Source organism: Carassius carassius, chromosome 31 (genome assembly GCF_963082965.1).
Source record: "Carassius carassius chromosome 31, fCarCar2.1, whole genome shotgun sequence".
NCBI classification, from domain to species: Eukaryota; Metazoa; Chordata; class Actinopteri; order Cypriniformes; family Cyprinidae; genus Carassius; species Carassius carassius.
The window spans coordinates 9,545,743-9,573,007 of NC_081785.1; the positions used below are offsets into that span (position 1 = coordinate 9,545,743).

Below are 27,265 nucleotides of genomic sequence, written 5' to 3' on the forward strand. Positions count from 1 at the left end.
CACCTTGAATGGGTTAAATGCAGAGCACATATTCTGAGTATGGGTCACCATACTTGGCCATATGTCATGTCACTTTCATCTCCTACTGCATATATTTTGTTTTTAGTTTGTACCGTAGTTAAAAGTCAGAAGTATCCCCATAAAAATTAAAAATTCATGCACAACTTGTTCTTGGTCAAAATGAACTACATCCAGCAGAGCACATTGCAGAAAACAAACATTATTAGGAGAGAATACTGTCTTTTTTGACTTAAAATTTATACTATAATGAATTTTATTTAATTTATCATACAAAAACACGAACATACACAGTATGTTTGAAAGACTGGCTGTTACTCTTAAAAGAAACAATGATTTGATTGAAAAGACGTCATTCTGCGATGATGAGAATCTCTTGATCTGCTTCAGTCAGTTCTGTCATCACATTCTCCCTGACTTGAGACATCGGCTCTCCTTTCTTGCAAGTGTTCAGCTTCAGATTGTCCCTTAAAGAAACACGCGCATACATTTAAATACATTCACGTCGAAGCATGTGGCAATTTTGGTCAGTTACTATCATACTGCTTTAAAATATTAACACGCGTCTTATGGACAACTTTTCAAATGGCAAAAAGTAGGAGAGAAAAGCAGCAATCAGATACTTCTCGAATTTCACCCTTGAACTGACTTCATGTTTAATTCTTATGTTGATTAGCCCCTACCCATCAGGCCTGAGCAGGGATGGCCCTGGAGTGCCGCTGTCCTGCAGAGTTTAGCTCTAACACTAATCAAACACACCTGAACAAGCTAATTAAGGTCTTCAGAATTATATGGCTACAGGCAGGTGAGGGTTTTTTTCAGGGTTGGAGCTAAACTCTGCAGGACGTCGGCACTCCGCCACCTATGTTGTCTAATCCTGTGCATGAGCATTGCATAATGGGAATGTATTTCCTTTCACAGTGAGCAGGCATCACCCTTCTGTAAACTACTACAATAACACTTATTTTACCCAAGCAATCATTACACCTCTATTGTTCACACATCAACTAGGTTACAGCACCACTCCCATCAGTTTAATCTCTTGGTGTTAACAGGTTTATCCCCCTGCTGGCCACAGGTGGTACTGACTTTCATAAATAAACAGTAGAAGATGAATTGGACAGTGTGAGGCCTTGTCATCGGACATGTTGAATCCTTTATTTACATAATCACATCCTTACACACAGGCTGACTTACTTTTTGAAGCTGAAGGCCCCCCAGAGGCTGCTGATGGTGGCCTGCAGGCCTGGATTGTTCTCATTGTTGACAGTACTCTTTTTCCCACTCGCTTTCTTCCTCAGACCGCTGGGCCTAGCAGGAGCGGAGGTCTCAATTTTACCACCTTTACCCTGCCCACAAGGCCGTTTCCGGGACAACCCTGAGACCTAGAGCACATGTGTAAGAAGTCAGACTGAGAGTGGAGGTGTGGGGAAATATCATATCAATGTTTAATTCCCCCCACCCCCACCACCACAGTCTATGTGAGGTGGGAGGAAATGGAAATGCAGACTGTGGTTCTGGGTCATGATTAAATGGACGTGCCTTTGTTCTGTTTAGAGCAGGTTTCAGCTTGTCTGTGGGAGAACTGCTTGGGCTGTTGGAGCCATCTGAATCTCTCTCCTTTTCCTTCCAAAAAAAAAAAAAAAAAAGTGATAACTGGTCAATAATAAAATTCAATATTATTTTGTTTAAATAAAGTACAACACTAAAAATAAACTACAAATAAAACACAAATTGATCAATTAAATGTAGGCATTACAACATTATAATATACAATATAAAATTGAATATTTATTCAATAGGTTATTCATTTTATTTATTTTTTTTAAGATGAAGTGAGTATTAGATCACAGAAATATACAGTTAATCTACAATATAAAAATAGCAAATAAGCATGAACAATTAAATATCCAATATAGAGTCCATGACTTTGTATAATTGTATAATGTATCTAGGCCTGTAAATCACAAATTACTACAATTAAGACACATTTTGGCAAGCACCTTAAAGGGATAGTTTTATCTGCAGAATATAAAAGAGGAAATGGTAACCAAACAGATACAGAGACAAAGTCTCAAAATAAGGGTGAGTAAACAATGATTTTTGGTGAAATATTCCTTTACGGTTGACAGTATCTAATATGAATGAATCAAAAAGTATTTTCTCACTTTATCAGAGTTGTCCTCAGTGACTAGGGAGTCCTCCACACCAGCAGAGGTGCTGCTGGACTGAGAGAAATATGCACTGTCCTGAGACGGAGGAGACCCGGGAGAGTTCTCTGCATCTTCGGTGCCCTCTACAGGAGAGGACAAGAGAGAAAGCCCTGATCCTGCCCAGGAGAAGCTGCCCTTCTTTCTGTGGAACTGCTGCAGGGTGGACAACCCTGAAGGTGTGGAAGACCGGTGTCTGTCTGTGGTAGAGGTGGGTGGATGTGAAGCAGATTTACTGAGTTCTCTCCTGCTTCCTGACCAACTAAAGACCCCAAGACCCAAACTAGCAGACCGGGTGGAGTGAGCCGGAGATGCAGGTGGGCTGGACGACTCATCTACGGCCTGCTCTTTCTCTGAGTCAGGGCCCTGACACAATGCTGGTGTGTTTCCTCCAGATAGTGAGACACGCATGTCTAGAGACTTCACAGGCTGAGATAAATCTTGTTTTAGCAACTCTTCCTGTGTTTCTGCCATATCTGATTCACTATGACAGAAGAACCTGATGAACATGTCAATGATATCATTATTGTCAGCAGAGTTTAATCTGAGCAACCACTGGGCCTCCCAATTAATATAGCACTTTATATTTAATGCCATTTTGCCACATAACAGTTCGGCCCAAATTAACCCTTCATTGTGTGTATAATAAGAAAATTAATGTCTAACAGTAACTTTTGATAGCAACAGCACACATTCCTTAAGTCTCCCATCATGTTCTTGTACCTGCTGCATGTGACCTGCTCTCCAGTGCCCTCCTCTGATTGGTTCCTCCACTGCAACAGTTTTGCAAAGCAATTTCGAGGCCGGGACTGTCCAACTGTGTTGCCACTGTGCTGTCCCTTCTCCTTAGAAACAATCTTATTGTTGGTCATTGGCTCAGTGCTGGGCGGAGTTTCAGGACATCGTCTCTTTACACCAGCTGAATACTGCCCTAACAGGTCATCCACAGAGAGACTGGATGCTTAAAAAAAAATAAAAATAAGACAAAATATTACATATAAACATGCCCAGTCAGGTGTCTTATCAAAATAATCAGTCCCATCCTTGAGATGAGAACAACTCCTGCTTACCTTCACAAGATCTTTTCACCTTCGACTCTTTTTGGGGAAATTTTAGACTCTGCACGCTGACTATCCTCTCTTTGCCCCGGGTTGGAGGGAGTCTTTTGGGGTAGGTTGGACTCTTTGGCTGGGTGCTAACTGGTTCATAGTTCTTGCACCAAATACTCATTTGCAACGGGCCACTTTTGTCACATCTGTCATTCCAAGAACTACTGCGATCAGCTTTAGAGGGCTAGAAGAGAGGAGAGGGACACCTTAGGTAACCAGCCACAGTGTTATTATTGTTAACTAAAATTAAAAGCACCTTTAAACTTTCTGTAATTCCTATAGCTCTGAAATAAAACAAAACATAAATATTTACTAAAAAATTAAAGGGGATGTCTGATGCTATTTCATGTATTCTGACTTATTTACACTGCTAAAGAGTTGGATACTCATACTATATATATATATGCATACTCGAATATATATGGCTGGATCTGATTTTTAGGTTCAAGCTAACAGATATCAAAGATGACCAGTTTACCGGTGTGTAATGTGCGTCAGGGTTGAAGTCATCTATCCTTTGCATCGTGTTAATGTCCAGATTACCAAGAGCCATTTCCAGCCCCTTCTCATCTCCTACATTACTGCATTTAATCAGTTAAGTTAAATTTGCAGTCAAACAAAGCTTTGCAACACAAACATTCACATTTACAAAAAGGCTCACATTTAAAAACAGCTTCTCCAACCTTCATGCCAAAACAATTTATTGGTTCATTTTAATTAAGTGAAAATGTAAGATCAGCACTTCCTGCTTAATCAATGTACAGTAGTGTAAAAGATACGTTCCAGCATAGCTGAGGGAAGCAGGGTCAATGTGATCCGGGTAGGAGTTCAAAGGAACCACCTTCCTCTTCAAGGGGTCAAAGACCAGCTGATACAGAAATGTGTTGTTGGCTTTTGTGAAACCCTCAATGTACTCATCTGGCACAGTGATGTCCATCTTCAGGTACTGACCCATCTTCTTTATCACCTGTATCACATAGACGTATTAGTTAGTTTAGTTAAGCTGAATTATCCTCTAGTTTTACATTTACATTTATGTATTTAGCAGACGCTTTTATCCAAAGTGACTTACAGTGCATTCAGGCTAAAGATTATTTTTATTTTTTTACCAGTATGTAAATTTATGTTAGTTATGCTCGCTGGTTGCATTTGTTTTCACAATAAAAAGGAGGTTCTCTGCTAAAATATGTTTCAACAGCACAGATAGGACACAAATAAAATGCATTTTTGCATAAAAGAACAAGCTGAATATGAAATAAGGTTGAAATGTTAAGGTTAACAGAGCATAAACACAGAACACAGTGTGTCGCCTGGGCATCGAGAGGAATGCGATAACACATGCCATTTTAGTAATATGATCAGTTGCATAAGTAGGAGTAAACAGCATATTTAACTGATTGTTATGCCAGTTTAGCATAATACATTTTTCTAACCAATTTTTTTTATTCACTCACCTTCAGAATATCTGGGTTATTTGCCATCCTGAGCAGCTTGCAAGCCTTTCCCAGACCGATGCCATACAGAGACGGCAGATAATCACAGCCAGACAGGATGCACATATAACGGAACTTCTCCTCTGTGAAGATGTTTCCGAGTGACTTGCAACGGCCCAGGTGACACTGATCAATCTCCAGTCCATTACCCTGTTTATCCATCTTTAAAATCACCTTCAAACAATGCATAACAAATTCAATTGTTTTAGTAAAGCTCAGAAGAAGCATGTTCAGTTAATTACCACAAGAGCACATTCAGTGATCAAATCAATTAACAAGATAATTGGTACATAAGTCCACACTTAATAACTTATTAAGTGTGGACTTGTGAAACTCTAAATCCTGATTCAAATGAACTGTACTCCAGCAAGACTGTCAGCACCACCCAGAGGTTATGATTCAAGTTTATTTATTGTTTTACCAAGTCTTTTTTTTGTCTTGGTTTAAGCATAAGCCTTAGGAAATATTTTAAGATGCTTACAAAAAAAAAAGAAAAAAAAGAAAAACTACCTTACTGTTGGTAAGATTTATTTAAATGTTTGTGAAATAAGTCTCTTATGCTCACCATGGCTATTTTTATTTTATCAATGTAAAAAACTTTTAAATTTAAAATAACAGCCTTCTATTTTAATGTATTATAAAACATAATTTATTCCTGTGATAGCACAGCTAAATTCTCAACAGCCATTACTCCAGTTTTCAGTGTCATGTGATCCTTCAGTAATCATTCTAATATGCTCATTTTTGTATATTATTATAAATATATATATTATCAAAACTTAAAAACAGAAAAAATGCACAGTCTGAATGCACATATATTTTACAGATGGAGTATATATATTTTCTGAAAACAAGTGTTACTGTCCTAGACTATTTTAATGTAAAGTATCTTGTTGTAAGGATTTTTAGATACTTTCACCGGAACACAAGAAGAATTCAGAAAATGAGTTTATGCAGTGCAGACTTGCATGACACTAGACAGGGGTCAATATCTGGTTCCTAAGCAAGTGTACCGTATTTTCCGGACTATAAGTCGCACTTTTTTTTTTATAGTTTGGCTGGTCCTGCGACTTATAGTCAGGTGCGACTTATTTATCAAAATTAATTTGACATGAACCAAGAGAAATGAACTAAGAGAAATGAACCAAGAGAAAACATTACTGTCTACAGCCGCGAGAGGGCGCTCTATGCTGCTCAGTGCTCCTGTAGTCTACACTGAAGACATAGAGCGCCCTCTCGCGGCTGTAGACGGTAATGTTTTCTCTTGGTTCTTGGTTCTAAATAAATGCGACTTATAGTCCAGTGCGACTTATATATGTTTTTTCCTCATCATGACGTATTTTTGGACTGATGCGACTTATACTCAGGTGCGACTTATAGTCCAAAAATACAGTATTTTCTATTGCACACTGCACTGGTACCTTTTTGCAGCCAAATGCCAGCAGATCGGAGTCCTCTGTGATCACTGCCTGAGCGATACCTGATTTGTTCAGGAAAGCTAACTGGGCATCTGCTTCATACGGAGCAACAACACAGTCCACTCCACGCACCCGGGCGGTCTGAAAACCAGCAAATAGGTGCAAATAAAAAGATGCCAAACAAAAAAAGGGAAAATCCAGATTAATCGGTTTCCAATATTGCATAATAATTCATTATAACTGTCACTGTCTACTAATCACATCCTATTATATTAACTTCAATAAATATATTTCACTAATTCCAAAACAAATATTGTTTGCAGATATCAGATACAACGGTCTCACCTTAATGAGATCATGTGCCATGGATGGGGTGATATTAACACTGCGGGTAAAACATTCTCTGGCTTCTGATATCTTACCCTCCCGCAGCAGCTGTTTGCCTTTCTGCAGATTTGCCTGTCGGCGCCTGTTATTGAAATATACATTAAATATACTTAATAATTTTTTATAAAACAAAAAAATTTTTTTTATTCTCCAGTAAATATGTTCTTACTCGCGCCGGGACTTCTCCACTTCCTGTTTGGAGGGCAAGTTACGTCCGTCAAACACCAATATTGGCTTAACACCAAAAGAAAGCAGCATATCCACAAACTTCATACAGTAAGACACATACCTGATGGACACACATTGAATGCGATCATGAGAAATGCACATTTAAACTTGGAAAATGATGATGGAAATTACTGAACAGCTGAAATACTCATAATATCTTGCATGCAAACATTTGAAACTACTCACTGATCTGTAGGTTCTCCTTTTGCAAGTTTCTCTGCACATGAAAAAGCTCCCTTATGGAGCCAGCAGTATGTGTCCACCGCCACTGTCTGTCCCCGATACTTCTTCACATTGATGGGCTCCGAGGCATCTTTGATAAATTGCAACAGGCCTTGAATTCCCATGCTGTCAGTCTCTAGAAGGACAGATATTTGAAGATGATGGTTTATCAAAACCCAGCCTGTGTCACTCTTTCAGATGAAAACACACGTCCCCAGTGATCATCAATGAGAATAACTTACTGTAGAATTTAAACACATCAGCAAAAATCAACAGAAAACACTTCCTAACCGTCCAACCGCGAGGACGTATGTAAAAAGACAAACACCTATATACAATAACTTTTAATACATTTAATGTTTATTTCATCTGTTCTTAAAAAAATAACAGCCAAATCCCTCCAAAAACAAGCACACTGACAATTTTAGCGAAACTTAAACGACTGAACACCATGAGAAAGAACCAGACCGCTTGTAACGTTAGCTAATACCTTAATCATGTATACGTTAAATATTTTTTGTTTTATTATTTATTAAAAAAAAACACCTACCGAGAGCTCTTACTTCTTCTACTTCAGTGCCTGACTGATGCTACAGTGGTTCGACTTTAGCGGCAAAAACGTGACAACTGCAGAATAACCCTATTGGTCAGCCTGACAAAGACAGCCAATCACCGAGCAGAAACTTGAAAGAAGCGGGACAAGGAATTCCACAACCTCGGAAATATCAAAAGTATTTATTTATTTATTTATTTATTTATTTCTTTATTTCTTTATTTATTATATCTCTCTTATTTAGGACACAACATTATCAAGAGGGCGTTACTAAAATTAAAATGATGTTAGCGACATGTCAGCAACACTGACTTTGTTACATATAAGACTGAGCATATGCGAATGAGTGAACATATGCACAATAACTGTGGATGATTGTGGATTATTTTAGCTATATCTTCAGTGTGCAGTTCAGTTGCAGCTCTGTCTCACAACTTCTGTTCAATGTAAGTGTAATAACATGCAATGGATTTAATATAATAATGGTGTCAATAAGGCTGATTAAAATAAAAACTCCACCTTATATATTACATAATAAATGTCATACATGTAATCCTATTTTTTTGCAGAAAGGTCAAGGGGTGGCGCTGTCTCTGTGCATTAAAGACGTGTTGTTGGTGCTCATGTTTGTCGCTGGGTGGAGCGCGTGCCTCCCCGTTCCGCTCTGCTCCAGGATTTGACGTGTCGTCTGTGTTTTTCTGCACTTCCTGCTTCCTCCATGACTGTTTTGAGGCAGCAGTCCGAGAGCTGATCGCTAGGAATCGTTAAACGTGGCAATGGTGTGAAGGTGCGCGATCGGCGGCGGTGTGTGATTGTGAGTGAAGCCCGAGCTGTTATCGCTGTCAGCCATGCAGTTCTCTCCCACCAACGGAGATTTTACCTTCGTCTCCTCGACGGACGCTGAAGGTAAAGTAGTTAAAGGCCCCAAAGCATCCACACATTCTCTGCTCTGAAGTGTGAGCGTGATTTATGTTGGAATGTTGTTGGCTGTGTCTGTGTGTTGTGTGTATTACGTACACATACATTATTATGAGAATACACCCAAGTATATGATCATACCTTTTAATGCATCTTGACATGGTTGTGTTGTTCTGTAAACTCCGTAGGGATATAATAGTGAGCTGTATAAATCTAAAACAACCTCTTATCCAACAGAGCTCAGCGGCACCATCGATGCACCGGATATCACACTAAATATAGGCCCTGATTCCAGCAGGGACACTTATGCCACCACCTTCCTGAGGCAGAGAGGTTATGGATGGTTGCTGGAGGTGGAGGAAGATGATGCCGAGGACACTAAACCGCTCCTGTGAGTTTGTGGGACTTCTGATGCTTGATGTCACATTTGCTTTGGTTGTGTTTATTGGTTGTCTATGTTTGTGCAGGGAGGAGTTGGACATTGACTTAAAGGACATCTACTACAAGATCAGGTGTGTGTTGATGCCCATGCCCTCGCTTGGTTTTAACAGACAGGTGGTGAGGGACAATCCTGATTTCTGGGGTCCGCTGGCTGTTGTCCTGCTCTTCTCCATGATCTCCATCTACGGACAGTTCAGAGTAAGACATGAGTCTTTGTATCTGGACCATGGGCATTATATTTATAGTCATCAGTAGCATGTTTAGGCACCACATGACCCACGCAATTGTGTGTGGCCCCCGCGGAACACAATTTCCACCAAGGGGGACCCCCAGTACACTAAACACGCCACTGATAGTCATGATGCATGAGCATATAGACCTACCATCAAAATGCAAAATAGCCATAGACTGTAGGTTAGTGACAAGTTTATCTTCAATAACATGGAAATAAAATGCCTGATATTTGAGCTTCTTAAACCACAATGTCTATTCGTCAAATAGTTTTAATGTTTAGAATATTTTAAATATTTATTCTCCCATATTGCAGGCATGACTTGAAATTATTTTATTATTTTTTTTTATATGTAGTTTAGTTTTATTTGATTGACAGCCCTAGAATTAAAAGATTAATTAAAATTTAAGTAGAATTAAAGATTAAGTACAGATAGTTAAGAAAATAAATATAATGGTGTATCATTATTAATGCCTGCATACTAATGTAACTTTCAAGAAGGCATGAAGATTGCAGAGATTAATTATTTTGTAATTTTTTCATTGTAATTTGACCTTGTCGCTTGCATGATTTAGTTCGTCAGAACAGAAGCAGAAGCCCATCAAATTTGAATTATTTGTTAATATGTCACATATCTTTTTTTTTGTTTTTTTTTGACCAATCAGGTTGTTTCCTGGATTATTACAATCTGGATATTTGGATCACTGATGATTTTCCTTCTTGCAAGAGTGCTGGGTGGAGAGGTATTTATATCTTGTGAAGCATTAGATAGCATTTGATTTTTATAAGTCAAAAGAGATGCCCACTTATGATTTTTAATTTTGTTTCTAGGTGTCTTATGGGCAAGTGCTTGGAGTTATTGGCTATTCTTTGCTCCCACTCATTGTAATAGCTCCACTTCTCCTAGTCATTGGGGGTTTTGACGTTGTCCCTACACTCATAAAGGTAAATATATTTTTTTTTAAAGAATATGAAATTATGTCTAATAATAATGTCATGTAAATATGTTTTTGTTTTTTTCTAGCTTTTTGGAGTATTCTGGGCTGCTTACAGTGCTGCCTCTTTACTCGTCAGTGATGAATTCAAAACGAAGAAACCCCTTCTCATATATCCCATCTTCCTTTTGTACATCTACTTCCTGTCTCTGTATACTGGAGTCTGAATTGACCACAGGCTTTGATTGGCACATTGCTTGGACATTGACAGAGCACTGTGGAGAGTTGCACAGCAGGGATATTCCATGAAGACCAAGAAGGAGTTTGCATTTTCTTTCTTTCCTTTTTTTATTTTCTTTTACCCTGTTTATAATCACATATGCTTTGGGTAATGAGGTGTACAGACATTAGTATATTTAACTGCTTCCATTTAATTTTGTACACAATAAAAAGCTGTATCTTTTACTGTGGAAGCCCTGTGGGCGGAGAGCCACTGAAATCTGGAGCCCTGGCTTTACATAATATTTACAAACCCCAAGAGGAAAATAAAAAGGAGATCTTTATATTTCAAAAGACTATGAAAGCATGATAGTCATGTAACAGAATTTGTGTCATCACCATACACAATGGTGAAAACTTTTGTGAGTTAATCAGCTGATGATAGACAGATTTTGTTGTTGTAGACTGATCCAATACTTTCACAGAGTTCTTCATCTTATCACTTTTCATTTTTAATTTATGAGTTAAACATGGAAAAAAAGAGTGTGTAGGCAGTACAGCTTAGATTAAAAAGGTCTGCTATATATGGGTGCCTTGAATTGGTCGTTTTATATGGCTGTGGTGTATTTTATTTATGTAAATGTAGCCAAAAAGGAAAGGAATTTTTATTTGTAGAACATGCAATTGAAAACAACTTTCTACCTGGTGATGTGTACACTGCAGACGTATGTTACCATATTAGTTTAGCTAAAACAATTGAGTCTGGAAGTTGTTATATTCATGAAACAAATTAAAATCTGTTGACACTGTAATTACACTTTTTGTTGTGAATCTTATTAATGTCAGGGAATAAGAACACTTAATAGCAATGATTTATTGGATTATTTAATATTCCCTATTACAAAATGTTTGGTTACTGGTTGTAACGGTAAATACTTTAATCCAAAAAGTGATTATGTATAATGTTTTGAGGACACAAAAGTGTTGTATTTTAAATCTAAAAAAAAACAGACAAAACTAAATGGAGATTTGCTGTCAAAATTCTGTTGATAAAGATAATTTGTTGGTTTGACATAATACAAAATTAGTTATATTTAACTACAAGAACCTTCAAAGGTGTGACTTTTTCTAATGTGCTTCTGCTGAAAAAAAAAAAACTAAAGCTTGTTTTCAAACAGAAACTAACAATACCTTAAATTAAATGTAAAATAAAGAAAATTATAAATAAAAAATCTATCTATCTATCTATAGCGCCCCCTGAGGTTCGGCGGGCGATCACACGGTGACTACGCCAGTTCCGTTTCCACGCTGAGTGTGTGGCTAGAAGGTGCCGCTAGTTTCCGCTCCGCTGATGGTGAATCGCTGCTTCCTGCGGTATCGGGAGGAGGTTTAGATCCCGCAGTGGAAGCGCAGCGGTACTTCGGGATTCAGCTTTAACGTTTTCTCGTCGAGTCGCGTACACGGAGGAGCTACTGAAGGAGGAGGGAAGGCCGGAAGGGAAGATAGTAGGAAGATGGCGGCGGCGGCGTCGGCCTCGCCAGGCTCGCCGGACTGGGTCGTGCTGAGAGACGGCTGCCTGCGCTGCGACGAGGAGGGCCTGCGGAGTCTGTCGTACCACCCGGCCCTCAACGCCATCCTGGCCGTCACCAGCCGGGGCAGCATCAAAGTCATCGACGGCACCTCCGGGGCTATTTTACAGGCCTCGGCTCTGCACGGTGAGTCTCGGCTCGGACGGGTTCTGAGGGATTTATTCAGGCCGGGGATCATAGCACAGAATCCTGGGCTGGACCTCGTCGTAGAGGAGAAATATGGGAGATCCTTTCCTCCTATAGCTTGCGATGGAGAAGGAGAGTGTCGAGATGATCCTGATAGACAGTGTTTGATCTTCTGATGGTGCAGTGTTTTGGGATGACTCCTCTATTTGGACTCCTAATGTAGGACTGTCAAAACACTGTCCCTTTATCGCTATGTGATATTTCTGGTATGAAGGACTGTGTGAGTAATTCTCCTGATAGAGCAGTGTTTTAAGTTCGACACCTTACTATTCAGGCTCCCGATGGACCGTCCATCACTCCTAATAGGTGTATGTGATGATGTATAGGGTTTGGTGAGAGTAATAGGTCTCTCTTGATGGAGTTGCTGCTGTGACAGTCTTCTGGCCTCCTGATCCTCACTGTTTAGGGCCTCCTGGATCTGTTGTGCTGCCGGATCACTGTACACACTATCACGTTTATTCACCGTTTATATACATATCAGTACTGATTATTTACATTGCAGGCTACTCTTTGTCTTTATAAGTTAAATAAAGCTAAACCAAGACACGACCTAAAAGCTGATGCGATATGTGGGTAAAGCGGTACTAAAGCTAATCCAAACACATCATCTCGTAGTTGTGTGTCTTTCTCGTACTTGGGTGTCATTGACATCCAACCAATATCTCGTATATGTCAGTAACTAATATTGCATATTAACATAGGTTTTGGCTTTCAGGGTAAACAATTTTTTTTTTTTACTTTTGGCTCTAAATTAAGCTGGCATAGCTTTTTTAGCTAATCATGCTAACGTTAGCCTAGCGACAACCTAGCACGTCTGCTACGGATCAGTAACATTGCTCATGTTTATGTGAACCTTGACAGATGACAGCTGTCTGTACAGTTGCGTAAAATGTGAATATTATGAATGTGTGTTAATTTTATGATAGTATGTTTGGGAAGGTTCGAGTGCTTTCTCTGCAGGTTTGCTGTTAAACATATCATTTTGAATTTAAGAATGAGTCCCAGTGTTACTGTTAGTATGTATTAAAGTGTTTTATCTTTTATTCTGTTTGTTAAATGCTAGAATTAGGCCTTATTAATGAAAGACATACATAATTACACTAGAGGTGTGTATTGTTGCCTGAAGCTGTAATATTGAGTAAGTAAATGGATTAATCTGGCACTCTTTCAGACTCATTGATTGTCACAAGATGAGACCGCTAGTCTAAAATGCTATAAAGAAAGGACAGCGGGACACTAAAGGATGTAAACGGGTGTCTTTGCAGTGACACACGTCTTTTAAAGTCATCTGTCAAATGTGTGGTAATGAACATTTTTTTTTATATAGCTTTAAGCCCCTTTCCAGCTAAACTCCAGGGCCAGATTGAAAGTATTTTAAACTGAAGGTTGTGATTGTGGAATTTAGTCCAGGACTAACCTGAAAGGCCAGTTTAAAGAGTTAAACTTCATTCATGTCTCCAGCAGAGCACTGGTTGGAATTACAGTAGCTACAGTACATGTGCGGTTTTGTAACACTCCCCATTTTTGATTACAGCTATTTATCCGTGGATGCATTTGAAATGCAAGGAATGATTGATCTCTCACCAGAGACACTTTAGCACATAGGATTCTTTGTTGAAAATCCCCTGTGCGCAACAAGAAGTCTGTTCTTCTGGGGAGAGAGTAAGCTAGTGGTTGAGTTACATTTAGACTTGTGATAGTTGGATATTGCTGAGCTGCAGATATCATGCTCAACTAAAATAGTATGTTTAAAATTGCAATTAGGTTATTTAGCAGGGAGTCTTGGCTGAGAGAGCTGCTAGCACATAACAGTAGACTCATGCTTGTTTGGATAATATTGATTGGAGAGGTTTTCCTTTTTTCCCTCCTGTGTGTAACAGCTAATTAGGAGCGGATTTGTGGGGTGGCTGTTGCTCTTTGTTCCTCATGTTAAGATGTGTGATTTCAAATACATTAAAGATACAAAATGTAGGTATAAATTGCTTGAAAGCATTTTTGATACCAGTTTGTAACAGAGTGTCATTGTATTGTTACTGAAAAATCATATTTAGCTATTTAAATTTTTTTCTGTCATATTTTCCTACAGCTTTCTTTCATTCATGCATGTTAAAGGAGTCTTGGCTTTTTTTTTTTTTGGGTACAAAGGAACAGAAGATTTTGGAATGACATGCTAATGCCAGTGGCATTTCTCACTTTTCTTCATTTGATGTTGGTGAATGTTATGGATGCTTGTTTTTCAGTTCTAATTTGTAAAAACAAATTTAGTCTTTATTTATTTTCTAAGAAACAAGTATTTCAGTTGTACTCTGGAGAGAGAAACCCTTTTTTTAGGGTTAAAATGATCAAAAGTGACACTAAAGACATGTATCATGTTACAAAAGATTTTAAGTTCAAGTACATTAATCAAACAAAAGTTTTCATTAATCAAAGAATCCTGAGGAGGGGGGGGGGTGGTTAACAGCAATTTTTATTAGCATGGCTGTTTTCAACACTGCTAATACTAAGAAATGTTTATTGAGCACCAAATCAGCATATTAGAATGTTTTTTTAGGATCATGTGACACTGAAGCAAAAGACCAATCACTAATAGCAATAGAGTAAAATTCAGCTTTGACATCATGGGAATAAATTTTTAATTTAAAATGTATTAAAAATAGAAGATAGTTATATACTGTTAGAATATTTTACAATATTATTCTGTATGTTTAAAAAAATAAAATGAAGCCTTGGTTAGGCCGTCTTTCCAGAAGATAAAAAAAAAAGACATGTTTGTTTGTAAGTCTAATAATCACCCTCTCTTGTTGCATGTGTGTTTTGTGACAGCTAAACCTGGGGGTCGGGTGAGGTGTCAGTACCTCCCAGCCGTGGATAAGGTGCTGTTTGTGGATGATTACGCTGTTGGCTGCAGGAAGGACTTGAATGGAATCCTTCTTTTGGACACGGCTCTCCAGGCTCCTGTGTCCAAGCCAGAAGACATGGTGCAGCTGGAGCTTCCTGTTACTGATGTATGCATTTTTTTCTTTTTTTTATGTATTGAGTTAATGTATACAGTAAAATGTGACTGATTGCTGAAATATTGGTAAAAGTATAATTTGCAAGTCTATCACCCCAGATGGCAAGTGTTATTTGCCCGGTTTATCGTATAGCTGATTAATGCTTTCAGTTGACACATCATTGCTTGACAGCACATAATGTAAAAGTCAAAATTCTTAATTTTTCATGACTGTTTTTGAAAAACGTCTAAGCTCAGGTCATCTTTCAGCCTTGCGCTGAGGTCAGTTCAGTGTGTTATAACATAACAAGTTTCCTTTGGTCAACCAACTCTGCATGACAGGAATTGTTATGTGATTCCTTAGTATACTGTGTAAGTTACAACTCAGCAAAATGTTGGTTGTTTGAGCATGCTTGTTGATATAGCTATCACATATCTAGTGTGACAAATAGTGCTATGCAGTCAGATTGGTCCATTGTGTCCTAGGACGCTCTGAAAACAAAACTCCCAGCTCTCACCACTCCCTAGCCACATAAGCTTATGTGTGAGAACCAGTGGATTTTGTAGACTGAGGCCCTGTTTACACTGGTGCGTTTTTGTTTTAAAACTCATAACTTTTACTACAGTTAACGCCTATCGTTTACACTACTCTGGCATTTCGACCCTCGAAAACGGAGAATTTTGAAAACGTTGCTGACCCCGTTTTAGTTTGAAAACTCTAGGGTTGCGTTTCAGTGTAAACGGACGAAAACACAGTCTTTTGAAAACGATGGCGTATAGTTGACGACTGTGTAAACGAAAACATCATGTGCTGTACCCATAGATGTATAGGTAGATTCCCCATTCGACCGCTCCAAGCACGTAGACGCGTCCGCAATATAAATAATAGGGAATCTACCTATTCATATCTATGGCTGTACCTGTATGCCTGGTCACGTGACGTGTGTTTTAGGTTTTATAGTGTAAACGGGGATTGTTTCTGAAACGCCAGTGTAGACGAGGATAGTTTTCATTCTAAAACGGCTTTTTAAAATGAAAACACACTAGTGTAAATGGGGCCTAATGCTCATATTAACCTGGGATAGTTTGACACTCAGATATCATGTTGTTTGTGTCTGTTTGTGTCTGAAAACGAGGGTCATGTCGGGCACGCTTGATTTGTCTTTTGACTTGTTGAATTGGATGCAGTTAGGGGTGTTGAGGTTTGGTATTATCTTTATGGTTGATTTGTCATGCATTTTAGGGCCTGGTGTGTGTTGTTCGATATATCAGGGCTTGATCATTAGTTCATCTTTGACTGTTGAGATGAACTGTTGGAATATTCCTTATTTCCTTTACATGCTGAGGTGTGTACCATTTCTCTCAAACATATGTATTTAGCCTTATGCTAGATAGTTGCATTTAAGCAAAGTTAGGAATGTAAATCCTCAGCATTGTTGGTTGGGACTAACAGCCTAATCAGTGGAGAAAAGTATCTTTATTGAATATTTTGTAAAATAAAGAAATATAAAATATTTTCCTTTTTTTATTAAATATGCACTACTGTACAAAAGTTTTGGGTCAGTTAGATTTTTTTAAAGGTAGCATTCATTCAGCTGACATGAATTAAATTGATCTAAAGTTACAGTAAAGACATTTTAAATTTTTTTTTACATGGTTTCCTTTTACATAATTTCCACTAAAATATTGGGCATCTCATCTGTTTTCAACATTTATAATAATTAGATTTTTTTTTTCTTTAGCACCAAAGCACATAATGGCACATAATGATTTCTGAAGGATCATTTGACACTGAACACTGGAGAAATGGCTGCTGAAGATTCAGCTTTTCCATCACAAGAATAAACGTGCCTACTCTTTAAAATATATTAAAATAGAAAACTGCTATTTTAGGTTGTAATGGTATTCCACATTGTATTGTTGTATTTACTGAAACTTTATTCAAAAACAATTTAAAGAATCTTAAGCCTGGAACACACCAAGCCGACGCCGACGAACTAGCGCTGATGAAAGCCAACTGTGTTGTCGCCTTGCGTCGGGGTAAAAATCTGCACTTGAACACACGAGAGAACTACTGCCGACTGTTAGGTAGAATGCGCGTTCTGCGCCTGCGTGTAAATGAGACAACTGTCTATTTCTGCAGATATATTCGTCCATATTCGTCATTCAAAAAGGAAAACTGACGCTGCCGGCTGAAGTTATACAAACCGTAAACAAAGCAGCGCGTGCTTACTGTTTTGAATATTAATCCTGCTAAACACTTTCTTTATTCCACTCCTCTCGTGTTAATATTGAAATATTCGCCAAGGAACAATCAGGTAAGATGACATATCATTAGAACAGCCTCTATCTGTACCGTTTTGACTTTGATCGCTGTTTTGCTATTATTCTCGTCCACTGACTCGTTCACTAAGCTGAACAGCCAATTAGAGTTCCCTCTTTCACCGACGGCCCGACGCCGATTCAACATGTCGAATCGGCAGAAGAAAAGCCGACGAGGACCAATTTCAGCCGACGGTGTGGAACACACTGAGGAAACTTAGTCGGCCGACGCACAAAAACTGCCCGACAGCCGACCGTCGGCTTGGTGTGTTCCAGGCTTTAAGGACCCTAAACTTTTTAAACGGCATTGTAAAGAATAAGAAATTGAAACAAATTTGAATGAATCCACTGTCTGTTTCTTTGAATGCCCATATTTTTAAAGAGACTAGAAATAAAAATATGGCAGTGGCATGCATATCATTTTTCTAATGCCTTAAATCTTCTTTTGATCTTCCATGTGCATTTGTCTGAGATGATATTTTTCAATACACAATTGAGGCTATTGATGTCAAAACAAACTTCTGCAGGCCATGAGCTGTTCCTCATGGCTGCCAAATCTGTTCTGCTTGGTCACATGAGTTAACTTGGGCACTTCAGTCTGAGACTAGGGAACTCCTGAGTCATGTGACTCAGCTTGTTCAGAAAGGCCATTCATAAACGTGTACAATGAAATGTGAGAACTGAGTCATTACCGCAGCACTGGAAATAAATCTGTTTATATAGGATTTTCAATAGCTTCATGTTGATTGGGATTATCTTATTGTTTTATGTTACTGATTTGAAATGGTAAAATGGATGAGACAGAACATGTTCTTACAAGACTGTTAAATACCTTTTATATTCAGCCTTTCTAATCTCTGGGGCGTTGTTTCACTTTGTTGTGTACTCGTCTAAAATTACATTGCCGTCATGCCAAGTTGTTACTAGAGTTTTTAGGCTCACAAAAATAGCATAAATAGTTGGAAATCTCTAGGTGGAGTCAAGCATAATCCCTGTGACGTGCTTTATTCTTATTGAGAGGTAGGGAGTAATGTAAGGTCTGAGCGCGTCTGAAACTGCGTTTTAAGGCCCTTTTACGATTTGTGACAGTGTTACCCAGTGCATTGAACTCTGAAGCATCAAAAAAAAGAGGCGTGATGATGAGCTCAGGTTCACAATTTTTAGTGTTGACCCTGTATTGGTTTTAAATAAAATGTCATTACAAATCAACATGAAATGGAAGAAAGACTGATTCTGTGTGTAATTAGAATCAAAAGTTCGAATCAGTGTAACCCAGGTTAGTTTAAATGTACACTGCAGTTCAAAAGTTTGAGATTGGTAAGTATTTTAAATTTTTAAGTATCTTACGATGGCTAGAATTTCATTTATTTGATAAAAAACATTATTATTATTATGCAATAATTTGACTATTGCAATTAACAGTTTTCAACTTAATCCATTTTAATTGTCATTTCAGTCTTGCATGAACCTTTCAGAAATCTTTCTAATATGCTGATTTGATGCTCAAGTAACATTTCTTACTACATTTGTATACTGTTGTGCTGATTAATATTTTTGTGGAAACCTAGACATTTTACAGCCCGACATTATTCAAATGTGCACACGCACACAGCTCTTTTGTCTGTCAAAAATGAGTCATTTATTCATGTTTTAACATAATTTATTAATAACTAACGTAGACTACACCACTTGGAAGTTGGAATAAAGAAATAAAATAAGTCCTCTGTGACATCTTAACATCTTAAGCACCAATAAAAACTAGTCTTTTTAACAAATTAAATTAAGATAAATTTTAAATTAAGATGGTATTTAGCAATAACGAAATTAAGATAAAGGCTCCGGATTTGCTTCGCCACTAGCAGCTGACATTTAATAAAAGAATAATGCCAATATTAGCATAAATACTCTGTCCACATTATGCATTTAAGACTCAATGAATATTTAGTTTTCATTTTAAAAAACTTTTTTATTACTCTTTCTGTGCTTTTTGGAAAATGATTGAATCCACTGTAGATGTCTTCAGCGCATTCCTGCGCTCACTGATGGGGCGTCATTATTCACTCATTATTCTAATTATAAACACGGTCAAAACTTTTCCACACCTCAGACTTTGCTTTAGTTGCTGGTCCATTACACCTACTCAGCATCCATTTTCGCATCTTTCTCGCGCTAATCGAAACACATCACATGACCGCTCGTTTACCTCGCAAACCGGAGCGCGAGCCCGACCCGAGCCCGTGTAAGATTATATAAATTAAGCCCAAACCTGTCGGGTCCCGTCGGGTTCGGGCAAAGATCTTAAGATCTCCTGCCATGAGCTCTGCTCTGTATATAGATGATTGACTTTTTGCTTATATTCTGCACATTTGAGGTTTGAATAAGTGGTAAACATGAAATACGATGTTCCCCTGCAGGCCCAGCAGATGTTGTATGCATGTATGGAGAAGGCGGATGTTTCCAACACAGAGGGCTATGATCTCTTTCTCACCCAGCTCAAAGAAGGCCTGGAGAATACCTCACATGAGACGGCAGCCAATCACAAAGTGGCAAAGGTGAGGCTAACAGGAAGGAGGATCCATCATTCATAAGTCAACTCATAAGTTTTTAATCATTAGAATGGTTTTTGTAACCACAGAATATAATAATATTGCACAATTGCGATTATATGTATTTATTTTAACATGTCTAATCATTTGAATTTATAGCGCACAATTAAAACTGTATCTCAGTCACAATGCACCTTTTTGCAATTGTGACATTAACAAATTAGAGCTTCACTGCTTAGTTACCTTTTTTTAATCTGAAGCAGAAACAGACTTCCATAGAAAACATATTCTCTCCTATCAAGAATTTTTTTTAAATTGTATTCATATTCCTAAAGTGTTCTTCAGTCACAGGACTGGTTCTCTGTTTGACACAAACACGCACTCTGGAACTATTCGCCATCCATTCATTATTGTGCAGTGCTGGGATTTGGCTTCATGTTTCAATGCTGCAGAGCTTCTGGCCGCCTTTTTCTTTCTTGAATTTGTGGGTCCCATAAAGTGGAATTAAAAAAGTGTGTGTGGTGCATGTTTGCTGATGTAATGCAATCTGACTGTGTGTTTGTGTTTGTTAATAAGCAAGAATAGTTGAGTCATGTAGCATTACAGCGTATAGATTATTCATGAGACACATCCTTGCAGTGACTGATCTCTGCAGACACACACAGGCTGTATTGAACAGCGGTGCGGCAGAGCTCTGAGGTGTATCAGTAGCCCTGCAATAACAGGAGGATGATCAAAGACTCCCACTAATGCACCTGTGCCAGTAAAATCTGTCCGAGCTTAAGACTCCCTCTGTCTTTATACATACTGTCACGACTGCTACTGTAAGAATGCAAAGTGAAGAGCAGAGAAACAGTCAGTTTAAAGAGTAACACATGATTATATGTGACAGGATTCTCTGCAGCAAAAATGTACTTAACAGATCGCTTTCTTAAAAATTTTTGTTTCAAAGTGTTCTTTTGGAATAATAATCGGCAGAATAGTTTTACATAAATTATTATTATTATTATTTTAATAAATATAAATATTGTGCCAGTAATAAAAAAAAACAATAGCAATAAATCGTATACAACAAATATAAAAAAACAACTAAATAAAGCATAAAAATGTTCTAAAAAAATCTATTAGTTGTATGTAAAATTTAATTATTTAAAAATAAGTAAAAAATAATGTGCTAGTGATAATACAATTGCAATACCAATTTAAGCTCTCATTGCTGCAGCTTCTATCAGATGCAAGCACGTGGACACAGAGCAGAGATTTGTTTAGTCTTCTGTGTATAGTATATACAGATTGCAGCTGTGTAATGAGAAAACAAGAGCATCGGTTATCACACCGGCAGTGTGCGGCTCCTTTATTTATTTAATTGCGTTTATAACGACCTCTCATAAATGCTGATCTAGGATCTGTTTTCGCCCATCTGTGCATGAGTCATATTCATCTAGATTGAAGGAACGAAACTGATCCTAGATCAGCTCTCTCTTTTTGAGTCTTTAAATAAATGGGCCTCTGCAGTTAATAATGATGGCATGTTTCTCCTCTGCGTCCTCCAAGCCATCAGCATATTACTGCAGTCCGGTTCATCCGTTTTGCAGTGGACCACAGCATCAGCTCCACGTGGTTAAAAAAATGAAAATGAAAGAAGTGTTCCCTTGTGTAGTGATCTAAGCACCCTTTTTCCCATGATTTGGCAGACAACCAGATTGCACTGCTGTAACAATGAGCTTCAGCTACGGTGATCGATTTCTCACTCAGCTCTCCATTGACCCCTGTAAGGCCACTGCACTGGGTTCTGGAACTTTCCTGGCTCTTTGAAAGTGCACAGATTGTGTATCAGGTTATTTCATGTTTGAACATTGGAGGTTTTTCTAAATGAGAGGGAAAGTTCAAATAAGCCAGGATCGTTGTGAACAAGCTTGTTTAGACTTGTTCAGACACTTCAGTTAAAGAAATATTGAAACACTTGGCCTGAAATAAGGTGGCTGAACTTAGAAAATCCTCAAGTATTTGCAGCTCTTACAAGCTCCTAAAAAGATGTAAGCCTATTATTAACGCCATGTTGCTGTGAATGCTGTTGGAATTTAATGTTATCCTACATCCTTCTCACTTTCCAGTGGGCCACCGTGACCTTCCATCTCCCTCATCACGTGCTAAAAGTGGTAACGAATGCCATCGTGAATGAGTTGAAAAAGTTGAATCAGAATGTTGCAGCCCTTTCAGTCGCCTCTTCGGTCATGGACAGACTCTCCTACCTCTTACCAAGTGGAAGGCCAGAGCTGGGTGTTGGACCCGGGCGCTCTGTAGACAGGTAACTACACAAGATGGGGCATTTCAGTGTTTGTTGACTTATTTGTGATGGCATAACCGCATTCAGAATTATAAAATATACCTCAAATAGTGCAGCTTTAGAATTGTAACGTTACTTTTCCATTTCCATTTGTGGACAGTAGGTGAAAAAATTCAAGCCTTTTATGTTGATCAATGGACCCAAGTCATATCTGTAAACCAGTACATGATTGAGATTTGGAGGATAGGGTAATTTGGCTTGGTCCAATAATAAAAAAACTGTTAAAACCACCCAGCACACCTTATGTAACCAAACTAAAATACACTGGAAACTATATTTATGGTCATATTTTCTACAGAAAGTGTAAAAAACTATAGTGAATTTGAGGAGCTGATTTGAAGTACTTTACCACCAAAGATTGTTTGACTTTTTTGATATTTACAGGTCTTTGATGTACAGTGAAGCTAACAGGAGAGAGACGTTCACGTCCTGGCCTCATTCTGGCTACAGGTGGGCTCAGCCTGATCCCATGTCCCAGGCAGGCTTTTATCACCAGGTTTGTGTCATTACCATGGCAATGATTCTTTCCAAAATGACTGCCACCTTTAAATTTTGCCTTGGCTTTCTGTGCTAAGGTCCTCTTCGCTTTGCTTTTCAAGTGGTGTTTGTCATTTTTGGTTTCTTTTTTCACTGTTTGAATGATTCCTCTTGATCGCCACTGACTGACTGTGAAAGCCTGATTGTATCACTATTGAAAGTGATAATCATTTTGAACAGACATAAACTGTGTCAACAAGAATGAAAAACAAATTTCTAATTGTTCCGGCCATAAAAACAACAGAAATAAATCCAGCACATTACCATCAATTAATGTTTAAAATGAGATCAAAGGTCATTTTATGAATGTTTCACTTTTATATTTATTGTAATATTAGGGAATTCCTGATGATGCTCTGGTGCATGATGTATTGTCTTTACTTAAGTCATCATGCATGCCAAGGATGGTTGAACTGTGCTGGTAACCAAGGAGACCACACTACTCCTCTTACCCATGTTCCCTGTTGCCATGCCAACCGAAAAGAGCCAAAGGAGAACAGTTCCTCTGTGTTGTGGATGAAAGGGTGATGCCACCGCAAAGGGACATTCTGCAAAACAGGAAAACATGATTAATGAACTGAAATATATTTTAAGGTTTGCCCGGACCGTCTAGGTAGACTTTAACCTTTTTAAACTGTTATACCAGATTTATTGGTATAAGTTAAGGAGTCTTTCATGTAAACACTTTGTGCTAATGTAAGAGTCTTTCATGTAAAGACTTGTGCTAAATGTAACATGCTGAAGAGCAGATCAAATATGGTTCCCGCATACAGAAATTATAAGTGATTATCAGAGCATTCATTCATGTCATTCTTTTACTTTTGTTCCTGGGTATTGCAGTTATAGTGTACTATAATGTGTTGTCTTTGTCCACTTGTATCAGGTCTTTGAACATCTCACTGCACTTTGGATGGTGCTAACAGCTCTGTCTTCTTCCTTCTAGCCTGCATCTACAGGTGATGACCGGGCCATGTGCTTCACCTGCAGTGTGTGTTTAGTGTGCTGGGAACCTACAGATGAGCCCTGGTGAGAAGCACCCCACTAAAACATGGCTACAATGTCTCACTCACTTTCACATGAACCATAATGAAGGCCAAGAGCTGAGGGATTTCCTTCCTATTGCTATTAATCATAAAACAACTGATATTTTTTAGGTCTGAGCATGAGCGCCACTCGCCCAACTGTCCCTTCGTGAAAGGGGAGCACACACAAAACGTTCCGCTATCGGTCACCCTGGCCACCAGCCCAGCCCAGTTTTCAAGTGCAGATGGTTCAGATAAAATTGTGTGCTATGGGTTTGGTAGCTGCCCTCATTTCCTTGCTACGGCAACCAAAAGGGGGAAGATTTGCATCTGGGATGTTTTGAAGCTTATGAAGGTTTGTTGTTCATCACTATCTCTAAAGTGGAAGAGAAAGATGCAGTACAACTAAATCTCTTTGCTCAACATTTTTCTCACCTCTGCAGGTGCATTTAAAGTTTGAGGTGAACCCATATGACCCAGCCATCTTGAGGCAGCTGATCCTGTCCAGCAGTGAGCAGCAAAGTCTTACAGGCATAGAATCACGAAGGCCCACGCTCTCCTGGCTAGAGGAGGCCACCTGCTGCTCTGACTTACCCAAACTAGAGGGGGACAGGTTCTAAACCTACTTCTACACACTTGTGGCAAATTATTTTAAGATGTCTTACTCTGTTATTGAGTTTATTGAACATTTCCTGTGTCTTTGTTCCTAGCGATGACCAAATAGAGGACTCGGACAGCGAAGAGCATTCCAGATCAGAGTCGGTCACAGGTAAAAACTATAAAATTGATTTTCATGTCTTAATAATGTTAATTCAACACTTGGTTTTCATATCTGCACTTAGTGTTGTCAATAAACACACTATTTATCATTCTCCTGCTTTCCATACGTGTAGGCCAACTAGGTCAGAAAGAGACAATGGAGGTGAGTTTGGGAGTCACGGCTCTCAGTGTCCTACAGCAGCCTGAGAAGTTGCAGTGGGAGGTGGTGGCCAGTGTGCTGGAGGACACCGTTAAAGACCTGGAGGAGCTGGGGGCCAACCCCTCGCACTCACTGGGCCCCCCAAAAGCCGACAAGTCTAAGGAGAGGATGGCCGAGCACCATAACATTCCCTTCCCCTGCCTGCTGGCCGGCGGACTGCTAAGCTACAGGTCAGCAGCTAGTTCTCCACTAGGTCCCCCTCCATCTCGACGCTCCATGGATAGCCCAGTAAGGACCGCTGCCCCTGAGGGGCTTGCACCGGACCAGGGTCCCATGGAGATCGGGTCCTGTAATCCCCTCACAGACCTGGGCTCCCCAAACCTACCACCAGCCAACCCTGTGCATAGGACTATGCCTGTACTACTCCTGTACAGCATCAAGGAAGCTGATGAGAAGTCTTCAGGGAAGGTGTTCACCCAGATGAACAACCTGATGAGCAAAGGGCTTCACGAGGAGGGCTTCACTGTCCCACAGATTATCGAGATGGAGTTTGACTCGCATGAGCAACTGCTGCTGCAGGACCCTCCCATCACATATATCCAGCAGTTTGCGGATGCGGCGGCTGGGCTCGGACCTCTGGATGGGGAAAAGTGGAGCTCTTTGGCTCCACGGCCGGGCTCTCTGGTACAGTGCTTGCGGTTGCCAAAAGCGTTGGAGGAAGAGAACCTGTACGTTGACTCCATCATGCCCTGCAGCGATGGATTACACTTGTTAGTTGGTCTTCAACCATGCTCCGTAGAGTCTCTTAGCGCTATCAATCAAGTGGAGGTATTAAACACACTTAATCGTCTGCATTCAGCCCTCTGTGGCCATCGCAAAGGACAGACACTGGCCAATGGCCATGACGCCCACTCGGGCACCTCTCCTCCAAAGACCCCTCTCATCCTGCCCCCTCATGACCAGCAGCAGCCCCATACTTCCAGACCTCTAGGGGCCAGTGGTGGTGGTGGATACCTTGCACTCTATAAGTTGAATTACTCCACCCGCATTGTGACCCTGGAGGAAGAACCAGTTAAGGTGCAGCAGATTCGTGACCCTCGGGATGCTGTCACATCTCTCCTCCTCCTGCCGCCAGATGTGCTGGATGGCAGAGAGGATGACGGAGAGGAAACGTCTGAGGAGTCGACACCTTCTGGGCTCAAAAATGGCACGGGGACGGTTGCATCTGCAGTGACAGCAGGCACAAGTATGGGAACTGCCGCTGGGAAGGAGAAGAGAGGAGAGGTGGCTGGACTTGGACACCTGGTGGTGACTACACAGGCAGGTTACATCATGATTCTAGACTTGTCCACCCTAGAGGTGCTGGCCAAGGTGGAGCCACCCAAGAAAGAGGGGACAGAGGAGGTGGATCCCTTCGTCTCTGTTACCTACTGCTCAGGCACCGACCGGCTGTGTGCCTGCACAAAAGGTAAGCAATTTATTGACACTTTTATTTTTGATTCAACAGTTAGCACTAGCTTCTTCATGTGTTGCTCACTAACAAGGAGATGTGAGGCGTGGAAGTTCACTGTTTCTTTCAGTTAAGCTTGCTGCCTACATATAACTCATCGCCATGGTAACAGTAAGGTTCTCATTAACCATAGTGAGCTCAACCGACTCTTAAACATGGCCGCTGTTTCACTTGCATCCATGAGAAGTGACCTTGTGGAGTCAAGGATTTTCACTGTTCTGGTTTTATGATTTGTAATTCTTTTTTTGATTGGCTGAAATTATCAAAATTAGCAATAAAGTTTATTAATCTGTTCCTCTGGTCTATTAATGCCAGCTTTGCTGTTATGTGTTTTTGAGTATGCATTTTCATTAAAATGTATTCCTGCATTTTCAGCAGCCAGTCCAGTCTTCAGTGTCACATTATCCTTAAGAAATCATTCTAATATGCTGATTTGTGCATTTATTAGAGTAAGGGAGAATAGGGGATAACACCCCTGCCTTTCACTTTCATTTTTTTTGGCTGTCTGTCACTTTATTTATTAATAAGTAGTTTTATTAAGACTAAAATCACTTTTAATAGGGCCTTTCACATCGCAGGAACCTTTTCATAGTACCAGAACTAACTGTGAAACTACTAACTTTTGGGCATTTTCTCACCACAGGAACTAAGTGCGATTATTTATTTATTTTATTTTTTTATTTATTTTTTTAGTAGCGGACTGCCTTTTTCGAGAACCAAATTAGCTCCTTCTCAGGAGCAGGATCTAACCAGCACAACTGGTACTAACCGTGACCTAAGTAGACGTTGATTGGCCATAGGCTTTCGAAAACGCCCTGACGTGCCATGATTTAAAACGTACTGTGTAGTGCAACATACTGTAAAAATTCTGTCAACTTATTTCGAAAGTATGATGAACAGCGATAAATGTAT

At 39.4% G+C, this 27,265-nt stretch overlaps 3 protein-coding genes across 10 annotated transcripts in view; 2 read left to right on the plus strand and 1 right to left on the minus strand.

Moving 5' to 3' along the window:
• Window positions 1–220: 220 nt before the first annotated feature.
• On the minus strand, window positions 221–7,210 carry LOC132111489 (exonuclease 1-like). Its single transcript, XM_059518841.1, has 13 exons — window positions 7,050–7,210; window positions 6,805–6,924; window positions 6,594–6,717; window positions 6,252–6,389; window positions 4,792–5,004; window positions 4,117–4,304; window positions 3,816–3,918; window positions 3,299–3,521; window positions 2,952–3,189; window positions 2,187–2,727; window positions 1,561–1,644; window positions 1,216–1,403; window positions 221–485 (listed from the first exon to the last, which is right to left on the minus strand). Exons 1-13 carry the CDS (start codon window positions 7,208–7,210, stop codon window positions 371–373), a joined length of 2,436 nt encoding a protein of 811 aa, XP_059374824.1. The 3' UTR covers window positions 221–370.
• Window positions 7,211–8,257: 1,047 nt separating this feature from the next.
• LOC132111490 (protein YIPF4-like) lies at window positions 8,258–11,195 on the plus strand. The gene is made up of 6 exons (XM_059518843.1): window positions 8,258–8,544; window positions 8,794–8,947; window positions 9,024–9,195; window positions 9,895–9,972; window positions 10,061–10,174; window positions 10,254–11,195. Exons 1-6 carry the CDS (start codon window positions 8,487–8,489, stop codon window positions 10,389–10,391), a joined length of 714 nt encoding a protein of 237 aa, XP_059374826.1. The 5' UTR covers window positions 8,258–8,486; the 3' UTR covers window positions 10,392–11,195.
• A 478-nt stretch (window positions 11,196–11,673) lies between these two features.
• LOC132111491 (baculoviral IAP repeat-containing protein 6-like) overlaps window positions 11,674–27,265 on the plus strand; it is an 81,470-nt gene continuing 65,878 nt past the window's right edge. For all 8 annotated transcript variants that reach the window (XM_059518844.1, XM_059518846.1, XM_059518851.1 and 5 more), the window contains exons 1-10: window positions 11,674–12,098; window positions 14,982–15,163; window positions 19,887–20,024; window positions 22,133–22,326; window positions 22,750–22,861; window positions 23,846–23,928; window positions 24,057–24,279; window positions 24,368–24,537; window positions 24,635–24,693; window positions 24,818–26,311. In XM_059518844.1, coding sequence (XP_059374827.1) covers window positions 11,897–12,098; window positions 14,982–15,163; window positions 19,887–20,024; window positions 22,133–22,326; window positions 22,750–22,861; window positions 23,846–23,928; window positions 24,057–24,279; window positions 24,368–24,537; window positions 24,635–24,693; window positions 24,818–26,311 — 2,857 coding nt within the window. In that variant the 5' untranslated portion in view covers window positions 11,674–11,896. The remainder of the gene's footprint in view (window positions 12,099–14,981; window positions 15,164–19,886; window positions 20,025–22,132; window positions 22,327–22,749; window positions 22,862–23,845; window positions 23,929–24,056; window positions 24,280–24,367; window positions 24,538–24,634; window positions 24,694–24,817; window positions 26,312–27,265) is intronic.